Source organism: Octopus bimaculoides, chromosome 23, assembly GCF_046866305.1.
Source record: "Octopus bimaculoides isolate indiv1 chromosome 23, ASM4686630v1, whole genome shotgun sequence".
In the NCBI taxonomy this organism is placed as follows: domain Eukaryota; kingdom Metazoa; phylum Mollusca; class Cephalopoda; order Octopoda; family Octopodidae; genus Octopus; species Octopus bimaculoides.
Window position 1 is genome coordinate 11,856,931 of NC_142950.1, and position 25,768 is coordinate 11,882,698.

The 25,768-nt window shown below is 35.6% G+C and overlaps 1 protein-coding gene and 1 non-coding gene across 5 annotated transcripts in view; one reads left to right on the forward strand and one right to left on the reverse strand.

The window, feature by feature from the left end:
- The window catches only part of LOC106872435 (geranylgeranyl pyrophosphate synthase), a 42,792-nt gene extending 18,741 nt beyond the window's left edge, over window positions 1-24,051 (reverse strand). The window contains exons 1-6 of one of the 4 annotated variants that reach the window (XM_089340134.1): window positions 23,881-24,049; window positions 19,058-19,128; window positions 17,094-17,150; window positions 12,271-12,364; window positions 6,044-6,112; window positions 1,130-1,215 (exon numbers count right to left, since the gene is read on the reverse strand). In XM_089340134.1, coding sequence (XP_089196260.1) covers window positions 1,130-1,215; window positions 6,044-6,112; window positions 12,271-12,364; window positions 17,094-17,146 — 302 coding nt within the window. In that variant the 5' untranslated portion in view covers window positions 17,147-17,150; window positions 19,058-19,128; window positions 23,881-24,049. Of the gene's footprint in view, window positions 1-1,129; window positions 1,216-6,043; window positions 6,113-12,270; window positions 12,380-17,093; window positions 17,151-19,057; window positions 19,135-19,228; window positions 19,253-23,880 lie in introns of those variants that run through there. The other 3 variants (XM_089340137.1, XM_089340136.1, XM_089340133.1) reach the window with 3 other exon arrangements.
- On the forward strand, window positions 20,519-20,620 carry LOC149131306 (U6 spliceosomal RNA). Its single transcript, XR_016238152.1, has one exon. It is a non-coding gene; the product is annotated as a U6 spliceosomal RNA (small nuclear RNA).
- Window positions 24,052-25,768: the final 1,717 nt, after the last annotated feature.

The following is a 25,768-nucleotide window of genomic DNA, read 5'->3' on the forward strand; positions in this document are numbered from 1 at the left end:
CTCTCAGGAGTTTGTCAACCAAATTACAAATTTTGTATCTTCTGTGCCACATAAACTTGCAGAGATATGAGTCGACCATACAACAGTGGGTACCGCAACGTTGTCTACTAGTTCGTTTTACAGAGGCCCATGTACTTTCCAGTTGTTTTGGGGTACCATCTTTCAAGTTAATAAACATTTCTGTGACTTAGTGGTTCAGCAAATGAACACTGATGGGATAAGTACCAGGCTTAAAACAAAAAATAACTACTGGGTTCAATTTGTTTGGGGTTCTCAACTATTTTTGATTATTATTTTATTCTGGTGGACCCCCCCCCCCCCATAGCCATTTGATGTTTAAAAACTAGTTTTATAGAAACATCTTTTAAAATTCCTATTTTGTTTTTCACAACATTAACTTGTGTAGGTTGAACTATGGAAAAGAAACCTGGCTGTTTCTTGCAATACAGACCAATACATACATCTAAAGCAAAATTCTTTCAGGGACTCTTAAAATACTATAGTGGATCCCCAATTCACTATTTTGTTACATGGACCCACAAAAGTCTTATATGAACCCTGGTTGAGAGCCACTGGTGGAGGTGCATGGCTTAGTGGTTAGGGTGTTGGACTCACGATTGTAAGATTGTGGTTTCAATTCCTGGACCAGGCAATGTGTTATGTTCTTGAGCAAAACACTTCATTCCATGTTGCTCCAGTCCACTCAGCTGTAGAAATGAGTACCACTAGTGGAGGCACATCACTTAGTGGTTAGAGTGTTGGATTCACAACTGTAAGATTGTGGTTTCAATCCATGCACCTGGCATCCCACTGCTCCAGTCCACTAAGCTGTAGAAATGAGTTTAGTCAGGAGAGGGATGGGCTCCACCAGGCTTTCTTGGCCTGGATAAGCTGCATGACTGCAGTGCCACAACGACCCCCAAGGGGTTAAGAGACTTGTCATTGTCATTGAGAACCACTGATCTAAACCCTTCAAGGTGCCTACCACCACCACCACCACCAGCATGACCACAATCCTGTGACTGAAACAAGTTAAAGAGAATAAAAATATAAATGAAAGTTGATTAATCAACACAAGTGACATGGTTATGACACTGACGATGTTAAAGTAGATAAATGAATTACTCACAACAAACTTGCATTGTGTAACATCTGTGTAATCTCTGAAATATTGTGTAATAAAGTGTCAGGAATGTTGAGCCAGTGATTGAAAGCCTGCAACAAGAAAAGGAAATGGTCAGTCTTGAGCCTTTAATCATACCTAAAGCACCTACTATAATAGGAATTGTTTCTGTTTTTAGGTTCCATATTTGAGTTACTTCTATATATTCCAGGTCTTTGTATTTTGAAAGTTTCTCCGTTTCCTTTAGAGAACCATTGTCATCTGTTGGTATTGTTACATTGGTTAGAAAGCATTTCTTGGTGATCTCTGACAACTATATCTGGCCTGTTGGCCTTAATTTCTGTATCTGTGTGTATTGGCATATCCCAGAGTATGGTTGCTTTCTTTTATTATTGTTGTTGTTGTTGTTATTATTTATTGTAAAGTGAGGAGTGGCAGAACCAGTGGAGTACAGGACTAAATGCCTGGTGGTCTTCTGTTCTAGCTCTTTACATTCAGCATTTAAATCTCACTGAGATCAACTTCACTATCAATCCCTCCCGGATTGATCAAATAAAGTATTAGTTAAGTAGCAGGTCTGATTTAATCTACAAACACTCCTTTTTCCCTCTCTTCGAAAAAATTTCTGTTGCTGTTTCAAAATTAGAAGCAATCATCATCATCATCATCATCACCATCATCACCACCACCACCACCACCACCACTACCACCACCACCACTACCACCATCATCATCATCATCATCACCATCACCACCACCACCACCACCACCATCATCATCATTATCATTATAGCAGTGAACTAGCAAAATTGTAAGAGTGTCAGATTAAATCCTCAACAACTGCTAACCTTGTTCCAAATTTTGAAACCATTATTACAGGATGATGGTCTGAATCATTGATTCTCAACCATTTTTTGCCTATGGACCCTTTGATTCCACTTTCACTCAGAGGAAGAGGAGCCTCATAGCTGTTCATTGTCTAAAAAAAATCCCATTATATTTTTATGATTAAATTTATCAGGAATTCTATTAAAAAGATTTAAGTATTTTGTGTATTGTTGAAATATGACATACTCTCTCTTTTACTCTTTTACTTATTTCAGTCATTTGACTGCGGCCATGCTGGAGCACTGCCTTTAGTCGAGCAAATCGACCCCCAGGACTTATTCTTTGTAAGCCTAGTACTTTTTCTATCGGTCAATTTTGCTGAACTGCTAAGTTACAGGGATGTAAACACACCAGCATCGGTTGTCAAGCGATGGTGGGGGGGACAAACACAGACACACAAACATATACACACACATACATATATATATACATATATACAACAGGCTTCTTTCAGCTTCCGTCTACCAAATCCACTCACAAGGCTTTGGTCGGCCCGAGGCTATAGTAGAAGACACTTGCCTAAGATGCCACGCAGTGGGACTGAACCTGGAACCATGTGGTTGGTAAGCAAGCTACTTACCACACAGCCACTCCTACGCCTATACTTTACAATAATTACATAAATATACTTGAGATGCATTTATGCGTATATGTGTATACACACATGAAAAAATTTACGCTAATAAAACAGAAAATATATATAATTGTAACAGTAATGAGTGGAGTGCCTTATTCAAGGTGTTAGTGTTTCGTTGAAAGCCTTTTATGTGATGGTTGAAATAGAAAAAAGCCCCACCTTCTTTTATGAGCCTAACCTTTTCTGGTATTTCAATGAAATATCTCATAGGAAGAGTTGGCCTAGTTTTTCTATTGACTGAAATTTTGCTAAATTAGGTTGGCTGGTTCAATACGATTCCTCGACATGCTAAAAAATACCAACCAAATCTCATCCAAATCACGCTATACCCCCACCATATGAAAAGAATATGTTGGAGACTTGGTGCAGGGGCGGCTACATTGTAACCCCAAAACCATATTGTCCCAACAATTACGGTTTGGGATTCAGTCCCACTGCAAGGAACCCTGGACAAGTGGCTTCTGCTTAATCTCAGAATAGCCAAAGCTTTGTGGATTTAGAAGACAAAGACTGAAAGATGCTTTTGTATGTGTGTGTGTGTGCGAGAAAGAGAGAGAGAGAGAGAGAGAGCACGTGCACACTCATATACATACATACACACACACACACACACACACATATATATATATTTATAAACATAATTTAGGGATCAGCAAATATTTGCTTCACCATATACCGAAGTTCAGAAATAGCAGCTAAAAAAGCTGAGACTCCAACAGATAGCATTACTTGTAACTCACAAAGGCAAAAACAAGAAGAAAAAACAATGAAAACTAACCATTCCGAAGATTAATCGTAAAATCTTCGGATAGGTTAGTTTTCATTGTTTTTTCTTCTTGTTTTTGCCTTTGTGAGTTACAAGTAATGCTATCTGTTGGAGTCTCAGCTTTTTTAGCTGCTATTTCTGAACTTCGGTATGTGGTGAAGCAAATATTTGCTGATCCCTTAATTATGTTTATAAATATATTTGAACTTTAAATAAGTTCTCCACCGATAATGGTGCTTACATTCCGAAGGGCTTGGTAAAAATTATTAATTGCTGATTTATTAATAAATTAATAAATTGATAATCCTTTACCCTTTTAAATTTGTAATAATTATATATATATATATATATATATGTTCCTCTTCAACCTTTTACATATATATGTGTATATATACTCTCGCATACATATACACATCTTCAAGTGTTTTGCTTCATATCACTTGACCTAAAATACAATCTGTATCAACTCAAAATCATTCTCATTTGCATATCAACATATTCCTTTCTACTTCTATATTCAAGCGCATGCGCACGCGCACACACATATACACACAATACATACGTGTATATGTATATAAATATATATGGAAAAGAAACTGAAATGGGTTAATTTTCACTACAACTGTTTCAGACCCGATTTTTTATTGATGAATAATTCAGTTATATCATGAAATAAAAAAACGTTTACTTCTGGTGAATCAAAAATTTAAAATTTGGTTCCGAGTAAAAAATACCAAGATGTGAAATGTGTATTGATTCTCTCATTTTGGCAACAAAGAAGAGAGTGAAGGTATACCGAAAGTTTAGCCAGATTTCATATGCCTATGGGCCATAAAACAATCAACAGACAAATCCACGTTAAATTATTAGGCAAGTGTCTTCTACTATAGCCTCGATCCAATCAAAGCCTTGTGAGTGTAGTGGGTGCTTTTACCTGTCACAGGCATGAGGGCCAGTCAGGCGGTTCTGGCAACGACCACGCTCAAAAGGTGTTTTTTACATGCTACCTGCACGGGAGCCAGTCTGGCGGCACTGGCAACGACCACACTCGAATGTTGTTTTTCATGTGTCACCGGTAAGGCAGCGCTGGCAATGATCACGCTCGAATGGTGCTTTTTACGTGTCACCAGCACGGAAGCCAATCAGGTGGTACTGTCATCAGCCACGTCAGCGATTTTGATTTGTTTACACTTGCCTCAATAGGTCTTCACAAGCAAAGTTCATTGCCCAATGAATGAGGGGTACACATAAGTGGGCCGGTTACACCCCATGTTTGGATGTGTTTTAAACGTTCCACTGGCATGAGTGTCAATCAGGCAGTACTGTCATCGGCCACATCAGTGATTTCGATTTGATTTCACTTGCCTCAATAGGTCTTCACAAGCAAATTTTATTGTCCAATGAGTGAGGGGTATTCATAAGCGGGCTGGTTACACCCACTGGCATAAGCCATGGTTATGGTCTCATTTGACTTGTCGGGTCTTTTCAAGCACAGCATATCTCCAAAGGTCTCAGTCACTAGTCATTGCCTCAGTAAGGCCCAATGTTAATGTTCAAATATATATATATATATATATATATATATATATATATATATCTAACAGAGCTAATAGTGAGAGATGTAAAAGGCTTCTTTGCAAATCATTGGCAGCACTCAAATGTCACATTTGACAGAAGCATTTTGACTGACAAAGGAAGTATAGGTTGTTGGAGCCTCATGCATCAAAACTGACGGGAGAGTCCATCACATACACATATATAAATATGTGTATAGTGATAAATGTACATATGGTTATATGTGCATCCCAACCACCTCAATACATTCGCTAATTATTCACTAATAACAACAGTATTTATTAGTAAATATGTAAGTTATCTACTGCTGAAAACAGAAGAAAGCAAGATACACCACTATCAGTCATCGAGTGAAAGTATTTATCCAATAACGTGAAATTTTCGGCAGATGGCAATGTTAGCATCTCCCATCCTCCAACACTTACCCCCCCCCCACACACACACATGCACAAACAATGCAATAACAGATGTTGCAACTGCTTAAAGGGTATTGGATGAAGGGAGAGTTGATTTGGCAATCATTAGGATTATTTCTAATGAGTGGCATAGGCATAGCAGATGATCAATGTAACATGTGGGTGGAGAGAAAAATGTTAATGGATGAAGAATGGCTAACAAGTAAAATGGTTCTGGGTAGTGAGAAAAAACTGGTGCCAAAAGAACAGCTGTAATGAGAGAGATAATCGGGGTGGGGTGAAGAATGATATGGGGAGATTGGGCAAAGTGGCCATTTTTGCATATACATATACATTATATATATATATCTATTTGTATATTATAAGAAACACATAAAAAGCCTTGTGGATTTCAGCTTGTTCAAGGTTTGCTGACCAAAATAGTGAATTTATTTCCCTATTTTTCAAGCTGGTAATGTCAACAAGATGGTTTGGCAACTGTGTCTGCAGTTTGAATGAGTAGGTGTGGTTTGAAAGACAGATAGTTACCATGGGAAGAAAATTAACTGCACAGCAAATAAAGGCAGCCTTTTACAAATGGCAAAAATTTCATAACTTGTGGTATAGGGGGAGGGGTTAATGAGGGTCTTAAGACTTACTTGTGTGAGTCGTGTACGAAACTGCTTCCCCGGAATCTGAGAAATGTAATTGTAGGGTTCCAGTAAAATCTGAAATTAAAGAAACAGTTTATTTCATTTAAGTTAAATTTTTCCAATCAAAACAATAACTGAATAAATAAATAAACAGATAATCATTACTTTTTTAACATCCACTTTTCCATGCTTGCATGGATCAGAAGGAAATTGTTGAAGTAGATTTTCTACAGCCAGACGCCTTTCCTGTGACCAACCCTTGTTTCTAAGCAAAGTAATATTTCTCCATGGCCAAACATGTTTTTAATGAACACTGGAAACAAGCAATACTACTGGTATAATGGTGATCCTTGTTTACAACCATCACACAATGTCGAGACAGAGGCACATATACACTACTACTACTACTACTACTACCACCACCACCACCACCACCACTACTACCACCACTACTACTACCACCACCACTACTACTACTATTACTACTATTACTACTACTATTACTACTACTATTACTACTACTACTATTACTACTATTACTACTATTACTACTACTATTACTACTACTACTATTACTACTACTACTACTATTACTACTACTATTATTACTACTACTACTACTACTACTACTACTACTACGGCCAGGTTCCAACCCAGGCTGTAGCAACTGAGTCCACAGGCTACACCCCTCACTCCATCATCACTACTTTGAGGTCCTGGATACATTCCAGGCCAGGGTCTGCAACCAAGTTGTCCATGTAAGTGTGATGGCGTTTGCCTCTTCTTACATCACCATGAAGTAGGTTCCACAAGACTAATTTGGATGCTTCCAGTTCAGGGTGGCACATGCAGTAACCAGATAGTCGCAGCCATCTTTGCCTGTTCTTGCTAACTTTCAGCAGGTTTCCTTAAAGGCCTTCATTTGTCATATGTTGCTACCATTTCACATTTGGGGCCATTTATAGCATCCTTGTCTAGCATCCATTTAGCCCGTTTACTCTTTTACTTGATTCATTCATTTGACTGCGGCCATGCTGGAGCACTGCCTTTTGTCGAGCAAATCGACCCCGGGACTTATTCTTTGTAAGCCTAGTACTTATTCTATCAGTCTCTTTTGCCGAACCGCTAAGTTACGGGGACGTAAACACACCAGCATCGGTTGTCAAGTGATGTTGGGGGGACAAACACAGACACACACACACACACACACATACATATATACAACGGCCTTCTTTCAGTTTCCGTCTACCAAATCCACTCACAAAGCTTTGGTCAGCCCGCGGCTGTAGTAGAAGACACTTGCCCAAGGTGCCACGCAGTGGGACTGAACCCGGAACCATGTGATTGGTAAGCAAGCTACTTACCACACAGCCACTCCTTCGCCTATGATAATTTTCTTTGTCAGTGTCCATGTTTCACTCCCATGTAACAGCACTGATTCAACAATTGCAATAATGAACAGGTTGATTTTGATTCACCTGGACAATTTGGAGTTCCAGACATTTTGTAGTTTAAGAGAACAATCTTACATCCTTCTAAATTAGCTGTTCAGCAAAAAAAGAGATTGATAGAATAAGTACCAAACTCTAAAACCAAAATGAATACTAAAGTTGATTTTAATAATGAAAGCCTTTCTGGTGACGCCCGAACATGGCCAGAGTGCGATGAGTGAAAGAAGTAAAATTAAAGAAAGAATTGTGCCAACTTTAGTTTCATAATGCCTAGAAGTTATTGAGGGTTGAACAGCTAAGACTACCTTGGCAAGATTTGAACTTAGAATACAGAGATAAAAGTTATTAAGGTTTTTAATCCATTGTTCTACCCTTTCTGCCACTCTGCTATTTTTCAAAGATCCTAACAAGAACAACAATAATAATAATAATGAGCGAAGACACATTAACACAAAATAGCAAACGAGGCAGAGTTTTTTATTACAAACGTTTTATAGTTTTTCAGAATTATGGACTGACCCTGGTGAAACGAAACATGTTTGAAAGTAATGGTGGGGTTATACTACTACTACTATTACTACTACTACTATTACTACTACTATAACTTTTGCTGCTACAGCTACTACTACTACTACTACTACTACTACTACTACTACTACTACTACTACTATGACTACTATTGATGCTGCTGCTACTGCTGTTGTTACTACTACTACGACCACTACTACTATTACTACTACTACTACTACTACGACTACTATTGATGCTGCTGCTACTGCTGTTGTTACTACTACTACGACCACTACTACTATTACTACTACTACTACTACTACGACTAGTATTACTACTACTACTACTTTTGTTGTTACTGCTGTTGTTACTACTACTACTACTACCACTACTACTTTTGTTGTTGCTACTGCTACTACTACCACCCCCACCCCCACCACTACATATATTCCCAAGCCTCAACGGGCTGGCCAAACACAAAAGCTAATAAATAAAAGAAAACACGTTTTTTTCCTTTCTCTCATTCTTTTCAATTACGACCTCTCTGTATGCAATGTTATTCAACAACAACAACAACAATAATAATTACCAGCAGTAGCTTAATACTACATAATTAACAACTAGGCCAAGGACAATTAGTATTTCAGAAGCTAATTCTAATTCTACTAACGGACAAGCTACAGATGTTTAGTTTGTCTATTGTTGTTGTGGCTGTTGTCTTTAAGTAAGCCCTGTCACATCCAAAGTGTTAAAGTAACCAATAGAATGATTAATCAGATCTTGTAAGGTGGACATGACATTTTTCAGTATCTTGTGTGACCATGGATACTGCATATAAACAGATACATCTAAAATGTCCCCCCAACAATATTACAACACCATCATAATGCACACCATCTCTCCAACTCGGTCCTGGCATATTCACAGCTCCGCACAACACTTCTACAACACCACCCTAATAACACTATCTCTTTCAGTCCAAACACATCTACAACACCCCACAATACAACTACAATACCATTCTAACAACACTATCTCTCCAACTCTATCCAGAAACATCCACAACATACCTCAATGCTATAACATTATTTCTCTGTCCCAAAAAACCTAAATATAGATACCCTCATAGCCAGGTTTAATAGAAAGAATATAAAATTAGTAAGAGGAAATAATAATAATAATATTAGTATTGTCAATACTGGTTTAACCCTTTTGTTACTGTATTTATTTTTAGATGCTCTGTGTTTCTTTCAATTACTTTAAATATAACAAAGAATTTAGTAAAATAACTTAGTTATCATTAAGCTGGTGTTAGGAACATAAATTGTGACTAAGGTTTGGTGGAAGATTTTAATTCAAAACCTATGAAAACAAGACATTTGTACTCAAAACCAGAGCCAGTTTCAGCCAAGTAGGTAACAAAAGGGTTAAACCCCTGTAATGACAATAATAATAATGGAGATGTAGGAATCAGGAACAACAGAACTAGCACATCTAATATGTATGATATAAACTGTGACTCCGAAGTTTATACAAGCCCAGATATTACTGACACAGTACCTGATGATGCTAAGATGAATTTAAATGATACTATAGTTGAAGGAAATATAAATGATAACAGTAATAATAATGCCGATAATAATTATAGTAGTAGTAATATTAATAATAATATCGATAATAATAATAACAATGATAGGAATACCAATAATATTAATAGTAGTAATGCTCCCGGTTGCAATTGTAGAGTTAAATCCCATTGCCCATTATTAGGTCGATCTTTAATCCAAAACATAGTTTATAGATGTACATTTGTGACTGAAGCTGGCAATTTTATATATACTGGATGTTGATAAATATGAAAAAACATATTAATAACCATTTTTCATCATTTAGACTCAGACATAAAACTAATAGTACGTCTTTATCTAGTAAGATCTAGGAACTTAAGGAAAGCGGGACTAGATTTAGCCTTAAATGGGCTATAATATGGAGAACGCAGCCTTATAGAGATAGTCGATATGGGTGTGAGCTTTGCTCTTTGGAAATTTACGAGATTTTCAAGTACAGAGACAAGAACAACCTGATTAATAATAGATTAGACCTAAGGGTATCAGGCATGCATTGCATCACCCACACATTTAAGTATTTTCAAAACTAATAACATTACATTTTATCATACTTGAACTTTGATGGTGGAAATTAATTTTGGTGTCATATCCATTATAATTTACCCTCTAGTATAAAATATAGGATATTATGTTACATGGTATAATATATTACATTACATATGTTATATGCTATGTATTATGTTATATGGTGTACTATATGTGTTATTATCCTATGATAACCCCTGCCTAGTTAGTCTGATTTCATCCTATTTTGGTGATTGCACTATTTGTTTCTTTCTATAAATTTCTACCCTACCAGTCATATTATGTATATTTGTAGTAATTTTGTGAAAGCAAGTCTCCCTTGACTAAATCTTATACACCCTAGAAACTATACAATCATACATACAATAAAACCTGTAATATTACAACTTATAACATCTCTTCATTTTAAATACTTTTAACTGCTCTCATTACTTCAAAACAATTACCCCCATTTTTTTTAGGTTGCCTTTATCTTTCCCTGCCTTTAATTCTAATCCCCTGTCTTTTTATATGTATTTTATATGATTTTCTTATTATTTTTCTATAAATTCTTAGTATTTTGTTTTCGTATTATGGCATGCTTACCTTATTAATCTCTTATCCTTTATAAATTGTCATTTTTCTTGTTCTTAAATTGATATTTTTCAGTTACTTATGTTTATGCAAAATATTTATACTATATTCTTTTATATAAGCATATATATATATTTGTGCATATGTATATATACATATATTGCACGTGTGTGTGTGTGTGTATAAAACTCCTCTTTGTATATGTATCTGTTTGCATTATTTTTATACTATTACACCTGCTTACATCAGTACATATTTTCAAGTATGTTTATATTTTATATTTCATTATGTCTGTTTATTATCATTATCTTATTATCCAGCTTCTGATTCAATGCTTCAAATCAATAGATAGAATGTATATCTTTCCAGATATTCCATATGCAAGTGGCTTGAGTAGTCTTTATAGAAACCACCGAATAATTAATTAAATAAAGAAGAGATATTAAATTGGTTCTACACAACAGTAATCTTCCTGTTAATGTTTATAATTGATACATACACACCTTTTAGCTATTTTGGTTATGATATCATTTTCTTGAATTTAAAAAAATTTTATTTAATTTTTATACAACATAATAATATCGCTTAAAAACATTCCCCCCATTGAGCCCCTAATATTTTCTCCTGTATCTCATTATAGCATCTTAAGTTTCATAGTGTCTTGCCCCTTTAACTGGTAGTTAACATCATGAATTTAAGTCAATCCTTACCCTACCTCTTTTTTTATAGACAGTTACTTCTATCTAATTGACTCTTTCTAAAGTTTTGTTTTCCTTTTCTCTTGTTGATAAAGGAATACCTATGACAATATTTATGACCAATAGCTAGCCATGAGTAGACAACTCACTTTCGCTCTTTATTCTAAATATACAGTCTTCTAGTCTCAGATTTTTGTAGATGATAAAAAGATAAATAAATTGGAAATGAATTACAGCCCTATGAACCGACTATTCCCCATGCTATTCTTAGAAATTGTAGTCAGTTTTTCTTAGCCATCCTTGCTACAATAGCGACAACATGAATTTCTTCCATCTTCTTCCTCTGTTAAAATATTTAAGAAAAATCATATTAATGTATCCTACCTGTTGAAGTTCCACATATTTTTTTGTGCAGCTGAAGATAGCGCTGTATTCAAATTGATGTAATGATTGCATTGTTCAATGAAATGGAGCCGCTTAAAACAGTCATACTGCATCACTTCTTGATATCCTGTTGCTTATTTCGATTTTATTCACCTTACTTCAAGCTGTGCGGATAATACTGGACTAACTTGGTGCTTCAACTTAAATACCTAATTCAATTGAATCTTAATTACTTCTTATATATATATATATATATATATATATATATATACACACACACACACACATATACACACATATATACACACACACATACATATACATATATGTACATACATACACACATATGTATGTGTATGTGTGCTTTCTTACTTAGTTAATCTGTCACCAATATTCATTGGTAAAATAATGTAGCCATTAGAAAGAAAACTAATAATAAACCAAAGCATTCAGACAAAATGTACCTTGTGCTGTTTATTCTGCCCATGTTGCACAGACATCCCCTTTCCACACTTGCCATTGAAAAGGTAGTGAACCAGTGATTGGTGTGTTACAAACCTGGAACCAACAATGCTATTGTTCACAAAATATAAATAAAACAGAAATAAAAATAAATAAATCTATTATAATAAAGGTCAAGTTCTGTCTGTCCATCCATCGGGGACCCCTGAATCTCAGTCTACATTTGCTCTACACAGACATATCAAACAGCCAATGTCATTAACATATCCCATGAGAGAATTGAAAATATTCTGCCCAATGAACTTGGCATGACGAAGATTTCTGCTCGGTGGGTGCCATGTCTTCTAACACCTCATTAAAAGCACACCAGGTTGATCACATCACAGAGAAGTCTGATATTGTTCGATGCAGATCCAGCTAGTTTCCTTGAAAGTTTCCTAACTTAGGATGAGTGTTGGTTGGGTTCATCACTTGGAGCCAGAGACAAAGAGACAATCCATGCAATGGAAACAACCATCCTCACCTGCTCCAAAGAAGGCCAAGGTTTTTTCATCAGCAGAGAAGATGAGGGCTCCAGTCTTTTGGAATGCAAAAAGGCATTGTGTTTATTGACTCTCTTCAACAGGACCACACCATCAATGGAGAGTATTATTCCAACTTGCTGAGGGGGTTACAAAAGGCTATCAAGACAATTGCTCAAGAAATCTGATGAAAGGAGTGGGCTTGTTTCATCAGGACAATGCTCCAGCACACAAGTCCTTGGTTTTAATGACTGCTATCCATGACTGTGTCTTTGAACTGGTTGATCCTCGTCACTACTCTCTTCATCTGGCTCCATCTGACTGCCATCTGTTCCCCAACATGACAAAAACACTTGGCTCAGAAGCAGTATCACAGTGATGATGACATCATATCTGCTGTTGATGACTCTTCACACCAACAGGATGAAATCTTCACCAATTTGCTTCCAAGTACCGCAACACCAATGGACAACAAGGGGGAACCATGTTGAAAATAAATATCATTTCATCACATTCCACCAGAGTAACTTAGTCAACCTATGAACTTTCAGCTGACCTCCTCTGTGTGTATGTGTGTATGTACCTATCTATCTATCTATCTATCCATCCATCCATCCAACCACCCATCCATCCATCTATCTATTTGTCTGTCTATCTGTCTATCTATCTATCTGTTCATCTCTCTATCTATCCATCCATCCATCCATCCATCCATCTATCTATCTATCTACCTATTTGTCTGTCTATCTATCTATCTATCTATCTATCTATCTATCTATCTATCTATCCATCCATCCATCCATCCAACCACCCATCCATCCATCTATCTATTTGTCTGTCTATCTGTCTATCTATCTATCTGTTCATCTCTCTATCTATCCATCCATCCATCCATCCATCCATCTATCTATCTATCTACCTATTTGTCTGTCTATCTATCTATCTATCTATCTATCTATCTATCTATCTATCTATCTATCTATCTATCTATCTATCTGTCTATCTATCTATCCACACACACACACACACACACACACACACACACACACAGACAAGTGCCAAGCTCTAATTGTGGCCCGGAACCTGTGGAAAGGGGAAGACCCAGGAAGATGTGAGATGAAGTGGTGAGAAATGACCTTCAGATGTTGAACCTCAACTGAGGAGAGAACGACAAGAGACCAAGACTCCTGATGATTTGCTGTGCCTGAGAAGACATGTCAAGCTAAGTAAAAACATGACTATCTATACATTACAGGCATGTCCTTTACAACCATGCCCCTCCCACCCACCCCTCACATACACACAGTTCTGTCCTCTATCAAACTATCCCCACCCGACCCATAATTCCTACACCCCCCACCACCACCCACTGCAGGCCTCTCCACTCTCCCTCACGTGCCTATCTGCACTCACTCCATGTTCCCACATGTCTACCACGCTCCACCTCCCAACCACTTCCTATTCCTCTCAACATCACTTGTTATCTCTGCTATCTCTAAACATCTCCCCTCACATTCTTATGGAACATTCCCCCTCTGTACAACTTATACTACTCTCACTGTTCCCTGTGGGAAGACCCCTCTCTCTCTCTCTCTCTTCCACCTTTCTCTCCTTCCTAGTCCTACTGAGGGAGCCAAGTATCTCTTCAATAGGAAGAGGGCTACCTCTGTCCCTCAATCATATTCTAGTCCCTCAATTCCACTTCTTCTCTCAGCTAAAAGGTCTTTGTCTCGCTAGCTTGCAGGTGTTTGTTGCCACATAAAAAGCACCCACACTGGCACCACATAAACAGCACCCATCCTTGTGCCACATAAAAGGCACCCAGCACTCTGTAAAGTGCCCGGTGTTAGAAAGGGCGTCCAGCCATAGAAACCATGCCAAAAGATGGTGATTATACATACACAGTGAAGGCACGTGGCTTAGTGGTTAGGGCATTTGGCTCACGATCGTAAGGTCATGAGTTCAATTCCCGGCAACGCTTTGTGTCCTTGAGCAAGACACTTTATTTCACATTGCTCCAGTTCACTCAGCTGGCAAAAATGAGTAATGCCTGTTTTTTAAAGGGCCGGCCTTGTCACACTCTGTGTCACGCTGAATCTCCCTCAGAACTACATTAACGGTACACATGTCTGTGGAGTGCTCAGCCACTTGCATGTTAACTTTATGAGCAAGCTGTTCCATTGATCGTATCAGCTGGGACCCTCGTCGTCATAACCAACGGAGTGCTCCTATACATACATACATACATACATACATAGAAAGCAAATAAATGCATTACGGTTGTTTCCAGCAGGTCCATTTAATCGAACAATGCAATTATTACATCCATTTGAATGAAATACACTGCCATCTTCAGATGCATAAGACCATGGGTTGTAATGCACTAATACCTTGACATCCTGGTTGCTTATTTTGATTTTATTCAACTTACTTCAAGCTGTGCAGATAATACCAGGCTGACTTGGTGCCTCAACTTACATATCTAATTCAACAGAATCTTAATTATTTCTTACACACACACACACACACATACATACATACATACTTACAGATATATGCACAAACACACACACACACAAATATACACACGTGTGCGTGCACACATACACACATACATATATACATCAATACAGGAAAACAGATTATCCTTCCTCCTTCATACTGTCACTGACCTCTTGCCAACCCCATGCAATCTCAAAATATGGGGTAAAGAAAAAGACCCATCCAGCAAGCAGTGTAAGACCCTGAACTACATTTTGACAGGATGCCCCAGGGCACTAAGAAAAGGCCAATACAAGTGGATACATGACAAAGTTCTTTTAGAAATTGCCAAGTGGACTGATCTGCAAAGAGTGAAGGCTAATAAACACCCCCCCCCCCCAAACGGCATCAAATTCCCAAAGGAAGGTTACAAAGCTTCCAGGGCGAAAGCGATGGAAGGGGACCCATTTTCTATTTTGCATTCAGCCTCAGACTGGGAGATACAAGTGGACCTGAGGGGCAGACTTGTCTTCCCAGAGAAGACAGGGGTGACACCACTCCAACAAGATATGTTCCTGGGTGGACAGACTTGGTATTTCCCACCACGTAAAGAAATCCAAATATCAGGACTTAATCGATGAAGCCCTTTTCAAGAGGTGGTATGAGGCCTCATTTTCCATTAAAATTGGCTGCCACAGCTTTCCACCTGGATCAGTGCTCGATTCCTTGCAGAAAGTAGATCTGGGACCCAGACAACCAGAGAAATACATTAGGGAAATAGTCACGGCAGCTGAAACGCTCTGGAAGACTATGGTTGATAAGAGACCTCATGTGGAGCCCTTCTGTAGATGAAAACTAGCTCTGACCTTGCTGCCCTACTTAGGTAAAACATACAGTCTAAGGGATGAAATGCATGTGACCCTGAGATACCTGCTGATGGGTTTCCAACACTGCAATGGATTTAGAAGAGCTTGTGAAACCTCTAAATAGCTCCTACAGTTTCTACAGGGAGTAAAGCATCTCTGATGTTTATTTCACCTATATACAGGCATATATGTGACTGTGTGGTAACAAGCTTGCTTCCCAACCACATGGTTCTGGGTTCATTCCCACTACACGGCACCTTGGGCAAGTGATTTCTACTATAGCTTTGTGAGTGGATTTGGTAGACAGAAAGTCTGGAAGATGCCCATCATGTGTGTGTGTGTGTGTGTGTGTGTGTGTCTTTATGTCTGTCTTTGTTCCCCCCATTACCACTTGACAACCAGTGTTGTGTTTACATTCCCATAACTTAGCAGTGTGGCAAAAGAAACAGATAGAATAAGTACTAGGCTTTAAAAATAAGTCCTAAGGTTGTTTCAATCGGCTAAAACCCTTCAAGGCAGTGCTCCAGCATGGCCACAGTCAAATGTCTGTAACAGGTAAAAGAGTAAAAGAATAAAAGTGTGTCTGTGTGTGCATGCGTGTTTGTGTATGTTTGCATGTGTGTGTGTGTGTGTGTGTGTGTGTGCATCTTTGTCTTTGTCCTTCCCTACCACTTGGCAATTAGTACTGGTTTCTTTACTTAGCAGTTCAGTTAAAGAGACTGACAGAATAAATACCAAATTTAAAAAAATCTGGTGTCAATTTGTGTGACTGATCCCTCCAAGGAGGGTGCCTCTGAAACCCCGCAGTCTAATGACTGAAACAAGGGAACAGTAAAGGGCAAAACAAGGCATTTTTTTTTCAGAGGAATCCTTACAACATTTATATGCTAAGACACAACAGCAACAATAACAACAACAACTACAATAACAATGGCAATAGTAACAATGAATACTCACTTTATCGGTCGAAGGAGAGTTTGTCGACGAATTGTACCCATATTTATTTTCATTGTTCTAGAAAAGATAATTGGAAACATTTAGTTGTAGGGTGTGTCTGCTATTTGATGAAACAAAATCTATTCCCAATCATACCTCATCGATTATGATTATGGGCAACAAACAGCATGTCAAGTTAAAAAACTAAATTTCCAACCCAATGACAGAGTGGCCACCAATTGATGGATTTCATTGATAATGAAACATTCAGTAACTCCACCCATTAACCACCTGTCAGTCTATTTTGTATATGTCAAACAAAAATATATGAACTTCAGATATGTATAAATAGAATGCTATTTTTTTTACATATCTATCTATCTATACACGACATATATAATATACTAGATGTAACTCAGAGTGGTTGTGACCCCTCCAAGCGGAAAATGTCAATATGTGGCAGCAGAAGACAAAATACTATTTTGAACTTCATGCAATGAAATTCTTGAATAATACGGTTCTCCTGCCTTTTGTGTGACAACATAAACACAACCAAGTGTTTCTTCATTGAAAAACGTTCAAATGGCCTTCAACTTTTTTCCTCACTTTCTTCTTTGCCATTCTTTGTTACTTCTGTCTCAAATGGAAAACATGGGTACTTCAGCATAAAGTAATGTTTTTGCAAAGTCATCATTGATGCACAATGAAAAGAATTCTGTCAATGTTGTTCTCCTGTTGTTCATTGACAGCCATATATATCCTCATTATTTCTGAGCAATATTCTTTGTTCGTCTGGTACATGAAATTGCCGTCTCACTATTGCAGGTGCTCTTTCATGAATTGAAAATCCTAAAATGGATGCAATTGCTTTGGATGGTCCAATATACCTACCCATTAGATATTGACTAATTTGGGTTTTCATTGTTTATTTGAACAGCAGCTTGGTCATTTCCTTTCAATGTGTACTTGATGATGCACTTAATTTACAGGGTTTCAACAGTTACAAGTAAGAGTGAACTCCTGGTGATTTTTATGAGTTACAATGTTTTTCATATTGGGGCAGCATCTGTATGATATTTTAATTGAAGGTCTATTAAAAATCTTCCTGTAAAAATCAATAAGAGCCCACTCCCAGTTGTGACTATTGAGACCCCAAAGCTTGTCTTTGTGTTAAAACTCACATTTGTAGCTGAGTTAACTTGGAAATTCCAAGTGAGAGTGTAATCTTCATTTGATTAAGGTATTCTTGGCCTGATGATTACCTAAGTTAAGTACTCCTCATTGAATAATTATTACTTCAGAGGATCAGCTAGCTAAGAAACATATATAGGCTGCATTTTACCAGTTCCACTCCCTCAATTTGTATATATATATATATATATATATATATATATATATATATATATATATATATATATATCCAAATTGAGGGAGTGGAACTGGTAAAATATCTTTCTTACACTATATCTTCTTATTCCTTATGTTTGACAGATTATGTTGTATATCTTATATATGTTCATTGAGTGGGTGTGATATGTTGAGTTGTTAACCCAGCGTTTTTATTCTATAACTAATATTTTACTCTTGTCTCAATTATTCTGAGCACTTCTTGCAGCCCTATATAAAATCTGTTAGTTTCATAATAAGAAACCATTAATATTACATGTATATATATATATATACATACATAGGGTTGGCCAGAAGTCACCCAACAGTAAATCAAAATTGCATAAATACTATCTGTATTGACTCGAATGGAAAAACATGTCACACAAGAAGGACTTCAGTTTGAACAATTTTCATGATGTTTCATATTTAGATGCTTTTATTAAATTCATTCAGTTGTTAAACATAAATAAATCTTGGAATTAAATGGTTTTGATTTGCTGTCAGGTGACTTTTGGCCAACCCTGTATATATGTAGAAAAGAAGCATAAAGTATTAAATAAAATAAAAAAGGAAAAAAAAAAAGAGATACAATTTACCTGATTACTGGATTTTTCTTTGAGTGCTGCCAATTTATGGTTTAAAGACAACTGGGAATTGTCCCCCATTTCTGCTGACCCATGTAAGACAAAAAAAATAATGAAAATGTAAAAAAATGCGGTGGGGTTAGCTAAGACATATAAAACATTAGAGACAGATGAATGGATTACATAATAAAGGTAGTTCAGTTGTGAAATGGTTTACAAGTGGACTTGGTGATGATTCACTGCAGACATCAGATGTAACTGGGAGAGAAGAATGAGTTCTGTGAAGAGCAGTTAAGATTTATGTATGCTATGTGTGTGTGTGTGTGTGTGTACATACGTACATACATACATGCATACATACATATATATATATATATATATATATATATATGTATATATATATATATATATATATATATATATATATATATATATATATACATACATGTATATATATATACATACATGTATATATATATATATACATACATGTATATATATATATATACATACATGTATATATGTATATATATACATACATGTATATATGTATATATATACATACATGTATATATATATATATATATATATATATATATATATATATATATATATATACATACATGTATATATGCATATATATACATACATGTATATATATATGTATATGTTTATGTATATATGTATAGATAAACAGATGAAGGAATATATACACACACACACACGTGTGTGTGAATGTTTGTGTGTGTGTGTGTGTGTGCGTGCATAAACCAATAGAGGATTTTGACACATTTTTGTACTGTGAATTTGATAACTTAAAATAAATTTAGGCTGAAGATTAAAGATCAGTATCATATACATATAAATAAATACACATGTAAATATCTGCATGCGTGTGTATCTATATATATATATATATATATATATATATATATATATATATAGATATATATATATATATATATATATATATATATATATAGATATATATAGATATATATATATAGATATATATATAGATATATATATAGATATATATATAGATATATATATAGATATATATATATATAGATATAGATATATATATATATATAATTACATGTGTATATTTATATATATGTATGGATATAATACTGATCTTTAATCTTCAGCCCACATTTAGCTGAAACAACCAAGCCTATATGATTGCCAAATTTTGCCCCCTCTCCCACCTTCCTCGCCTCCCCCCATGACTACCACGACCAAAATCCCCCACCCCAACCTCCCATTATCCTATCCCCCTCCCCTACTGCCACCACCATCACCAAAATGTTTTATTTCTGGATACTACTGACTGACAGAGGAACAAATGTCTCACCATGAAAACATGCATGGTTCTAACCATTCCCATGTTAATTAAGATCTGATAAGGTTATACCAACAAGAGAACCTCTACATAGTCACCTGACATGCTAGAAAAAGCAGTCAATTTTCGTCCCCCTCCCCCCTCCGTATATGTTCTAAAATTAGAACGATACAGAGAATATTAGCATGGCCCCTGCACAAGAAAAAGGCAGCGAGCTGGCAGAAACGTTAGCACGCCGGGCGAAATGCTTAGTGGTATTTCGTCCGCCGCTACGTTCTGAGTTCAAATTCCGCCGAGGTCGACTTTGCCTTTCATCCTTTCGAGGTCGATTAAATAAAGCACTGGGGTCGATATAATCAACTTAATACCTTTGTCTGTCCTTGTTTGTCCCCTCTATGTTTAGCTCCTTGTGGCCAGTAAAGAAATAAGAAACAATATGTCCCACCCATTCCAGTACGGAAAGTGCACATAGCATAACAATATATATATATATATATATATATATATATATATTTATGATTATATATATATATATATATATATATATATATATATATATATGTATATCCACATATGCGTGTGTGTATGCACATATATGTGCATGAATGCACGTATCTTTATCTTTTATTCTTTATCCTTTACTCATTTCGATCATTTGACTACGGCCATGCTGGGACACCGCCTTGAAGGGTTTTATTTGAACAAATTGAGACCAGGACTTAAGCCAAGTACAGATTCTATCAGTCATTTTTGCTGAACTGCTAAGTTATTGGGCATGTAAACACACCAACACCAGTTGCCTAGCAATGGTGGGGGTACAAACATGGACACAAAGACACGCACACATAGGTATATACATATACATATATATACTTTATTTAACTCTGAGTAACAGCTTTTGTTATATTTCTGCTGCTTTTAATTAAAGCATATTACTCTACCTCTGGTATTTGAGTACTCTTTTTTCCAACTTGTTTCACATTTATGCGCTTACTCCGGTATATATATATATATATATATATATATATATATATATATATATATATATATATACATCTTTTAAATTCGATTATGGAAAACATTATGAATATGCAAATAAAGCTCCTATTCCATTATGCTAGACATGGTTTAATGATGCTAACTGGTGAACCAGTCTTTTGTGGGGAGCACCGAGCTGTACCGATATAATGTAGGATAAATATAGTAATAATAATAATAATCCTTGGACGGAATTTGTAAACATTTAATGCATCGTTATGCGTGTTTCCTCATGGAAACGCCCATAGCGATGCATTAAATGTTTACAAATTCCGTCCAAGGATTATTATTATTACTACTATATATATGTGTGTGTGTGTGTGCGTATATGTATGTGTATACATATATACATCTATACATATATGTATGCATATATATATATATATACATATATGCATATGCATACACACATATATATACATATATATAGATATGTATATACACATTTGTATCATATATATATACATATATGTATATATATACATATGTAAGTATGTATACATGTATGTATATGTATGTATATATATATAATTCTTAGAGATATAGGGTAAAAATTAATAATTAATTGATACAATCCCGACATCACAAAATGTGTCTGAATAAACATTGCCGGACAGCAAATAGAGACTGGGACATTGCTTAGAAAATATTTTTCATTTTTAACCTCGTGTATAGTATGCACTAGGGATTTTGACCTTTAAATTTTGGGAAAAAATTGCGGATTATACTCGAGGATAAACAAAAAATTTTTAAATAATTTAAATAAACTTCCAGTAAACACTGTCTGTGACTTGGTAATTACTATGATCTGAAACCAATTCACTTCAATTTCGGTTATGAATGTTCTAGGAAAAAGGCTCGAACATCACACATCACACAACCCCCATCCTTCCTTTAAAAGAAATCTGCAGGATTGTGCCAAAGTAAGGAATCAAATACCTTACCGTTTTGTAAGATGATGTGAGTCTTTAAAGTAAAACAGAGTGAGTTCTCTCCTGACCGGAGCAAAAAATTCTTCACGGCAAGTCTAAAGCAAAGATGTTTTCGCTGAAGTAAGAGTATAATGTGTTGCAATAGGTTACCACTGAATAAATAACTAAAGTGCAAAAATCCAGTGAAAGCAAATGAGAGACACACAGACAGACAAAAGAAAAACAAAAGAAAATAGAAAGTAGGGTAGAAGGAGCAAGGAATAAATCAAATAAACCTTTATAAGCTCTGTTGATTATCTAGACTGTTAATTAAGCTTTCAATATTTCCAAATAACAACTTGATATAAAGGATATGGCTGAATGGATCCATTCTGCACGTTAACAAAGCCAAACAGAGATTTCTTTGGATTTCTCTTTCAAAGTGAAAACTCTACAGATAATTTATTCAGCTTGTTTCTCTTACATGCCCTGTTTAACAGAGTTTTATTAAATTATGCTAAACAAAAATTAATGACTGCAAAATATTACATAGTCAAAGTGATAACACATACATAACTTTCTTTAAGATATTTATACTGAGTCTTGCTTGAATTAACAAATATCTCACACACAAAAAGGCAAATATTTGTGTCCTAATTAGTAAATACATAAAGTCTCTATTTACTAATTAAGAGCTGCAGTGGTTTAGGTCACTAATGAATTGGAATGTTTAAAATGGGGTTCAAGAATTGTTTCTAAATACCAGCAGCATACAATTTGAAATGGCACAGTCCACCTACTGTAACAAGGCACAATTGTTGTTGTTTAGCCTTTGGTCAACCTGGTCAACACAAGCAGATATTTGATCAAAAGTATTCCAATTATGGCCAACCTGTCTTGTAGAACTGTGTTACTTAATGTGATGTTTACTTCTTTAAAAATGGTAGGGTGTGATATGAGGGAGATTTGGTTGTTATTTTTAATCAAGTCAAGCAACTATGTAGAGACTTTCTCATTAGCCTATCCTCTGTAGTGAGGTTCACCACTGAACTCATCATAGAAACAGCTAAATGAGGGGTTCTCTACAACTTGTTAGAAATAGCAGATAAATCTCTCTCACAATCACACCTTGCCATCTTAAAAAAGGGAAAATCAAGTCAGGAACTAAAAAAGAAGACAACATGATATAATAACTGCAATAGGTATCAAGTTTGTTTGAACAAAGCTGACCTAGGATTGAATAACATCAACAGCCTGTCACAATGCAGAGTTTAACTTCTTCCTTGTCTGGTTTAAGCCTTGGAATTGGCTGCCACCAACACTATCAAGCTGATTTGCCCTAAGTACACTAATTTGTTTTGAGGGAAATAGTGCCTTGCTACTTCAGAAATTATCAATTTAAATGATGGAGGATCCAGGAGAGCTAAGGCAAGCTGACTTTTCTGATTGCCAATGGATGATGTATTATAAAGTTCATTCTGGTCATTTGATGGTTTGGTTACAGCTGAATGGACAACTTAGATAAGTGTAGATTCCCTTACTGTCATTTGAAATTCCAGCAGAATTTCAATGAAGTTTCAGTACAAATTCAGTAATACTTCGGAGCATGACAAGTATGTCCTGCAAACCCTGGTGGAGCAAAATCCCATCACAACTGTTAAGGAACTAGCAGAGAAGCTCAGATTTGGTCAGTCAACCATTCATCGACACCTGCAGTTGAAGAAAAATGACCATCTTTGGTTTTAAGAATAAAGGTGTTCTTCCATCAGGATAATGCTCAGCCACATACAACGAGGATGACATTCCAAAGGCTGGAGCAGTTTAAATGGAAAACGATACCCCTTCCAACATATTCACTGAACATTGCCCCATCTGATTATCCTTTATTTTGCAGTCTTCAAAATCATTTGAAAAGAAAAAATATGAATTGTGTAGATGAGGTCAAAACAGTACTAGAGGAGTAATTTTTGTCACAGACAAGTGAATTTTGGAATAGGGGTCTTACAAGTCTACCAGATAGATGGAAGAGCATTGTACAAAATGAAGGAGAGTATAGTTTAGATTAAAAAAGAACTTTATCTTAATTTTGAAAAATAAAAGAAGTATTTTAAAAAAACACATTATTGATGGAATGACAAAATAATATAATAAATATATATACAGAATATCATCATCATTGTTTAACATCCATATATATATATATATATATATATATATATATATATATATATATATATATATATATATATAAGAATTTAAGGATTGGAGAAAACGCATGTTATAATTGCATACTTTATTCCTACATATGTTTCAAAGGATTACAACCTGTGTGATCCATAGGGATCTTTGATATTAAAATTGTAACCTTCTCATCAGGGAAAGCATGGGAATCATCTTAAACGTAAGACATTATGACCGATTATGAAAACAATAGATGAATAAGGTTATGACTTGATTCATTTGAAAAAAACCGTTAGAGAATTGGACGCTGCCAGATAGTGGGTTGGACAACACATACCAATCAATGTGTAAGAGCGTACATGCATACATAAATACACATACACAAACACACACATATACATGCATACTGATACACATACACACACACACATATACATATATATATATATATGCGCATATACACATACATACACATGTGCACCCGTATATACATATGTATACATATATATACATATATACACACACACACACATATATACATATACATACACACCTATATATATACACACACTCATACGTCCACATTTATACATATGCACATACGTACCCACGCATATACAAATATACACATGTGTGCGTGTCCCCATATACACATATGTATCCATCTACATATACACACATGTATAAATAGAAATATATTCATGCACATACACATAGCTATACATCTACGCCTATTACCTAATCAAATAAACAGATTCGCATATACATATACATACATGAATACATACGCAAACACACGCATGCACATACATACATACATACAAATACATATACATATATATATATATATATATATATATATATATACATATATACATGTGTATATATAAAAGAAAAATAACTCAAGTGTTTTATATATACATACATACACACACCCACATACATACATCCACATATCCATATATGTGTGTGTGTATGCATACATATACATATACACACACATACACGTATACATACATAAATACAAACACACATATACATATAGAAATATGCACTTACATACAGAACTTAATAACGTATATATATATATATGGTTTTATACAAATACATACACAATTATACATGCTTACATATACGTAGATTTGTACACATATACACACACATATATATATATATATGTAGTAAATCCCAAAAATACAAAGAACAAACACAAGAAAAAAATGGCGCGAGGGCGTGGTACATGCAAAC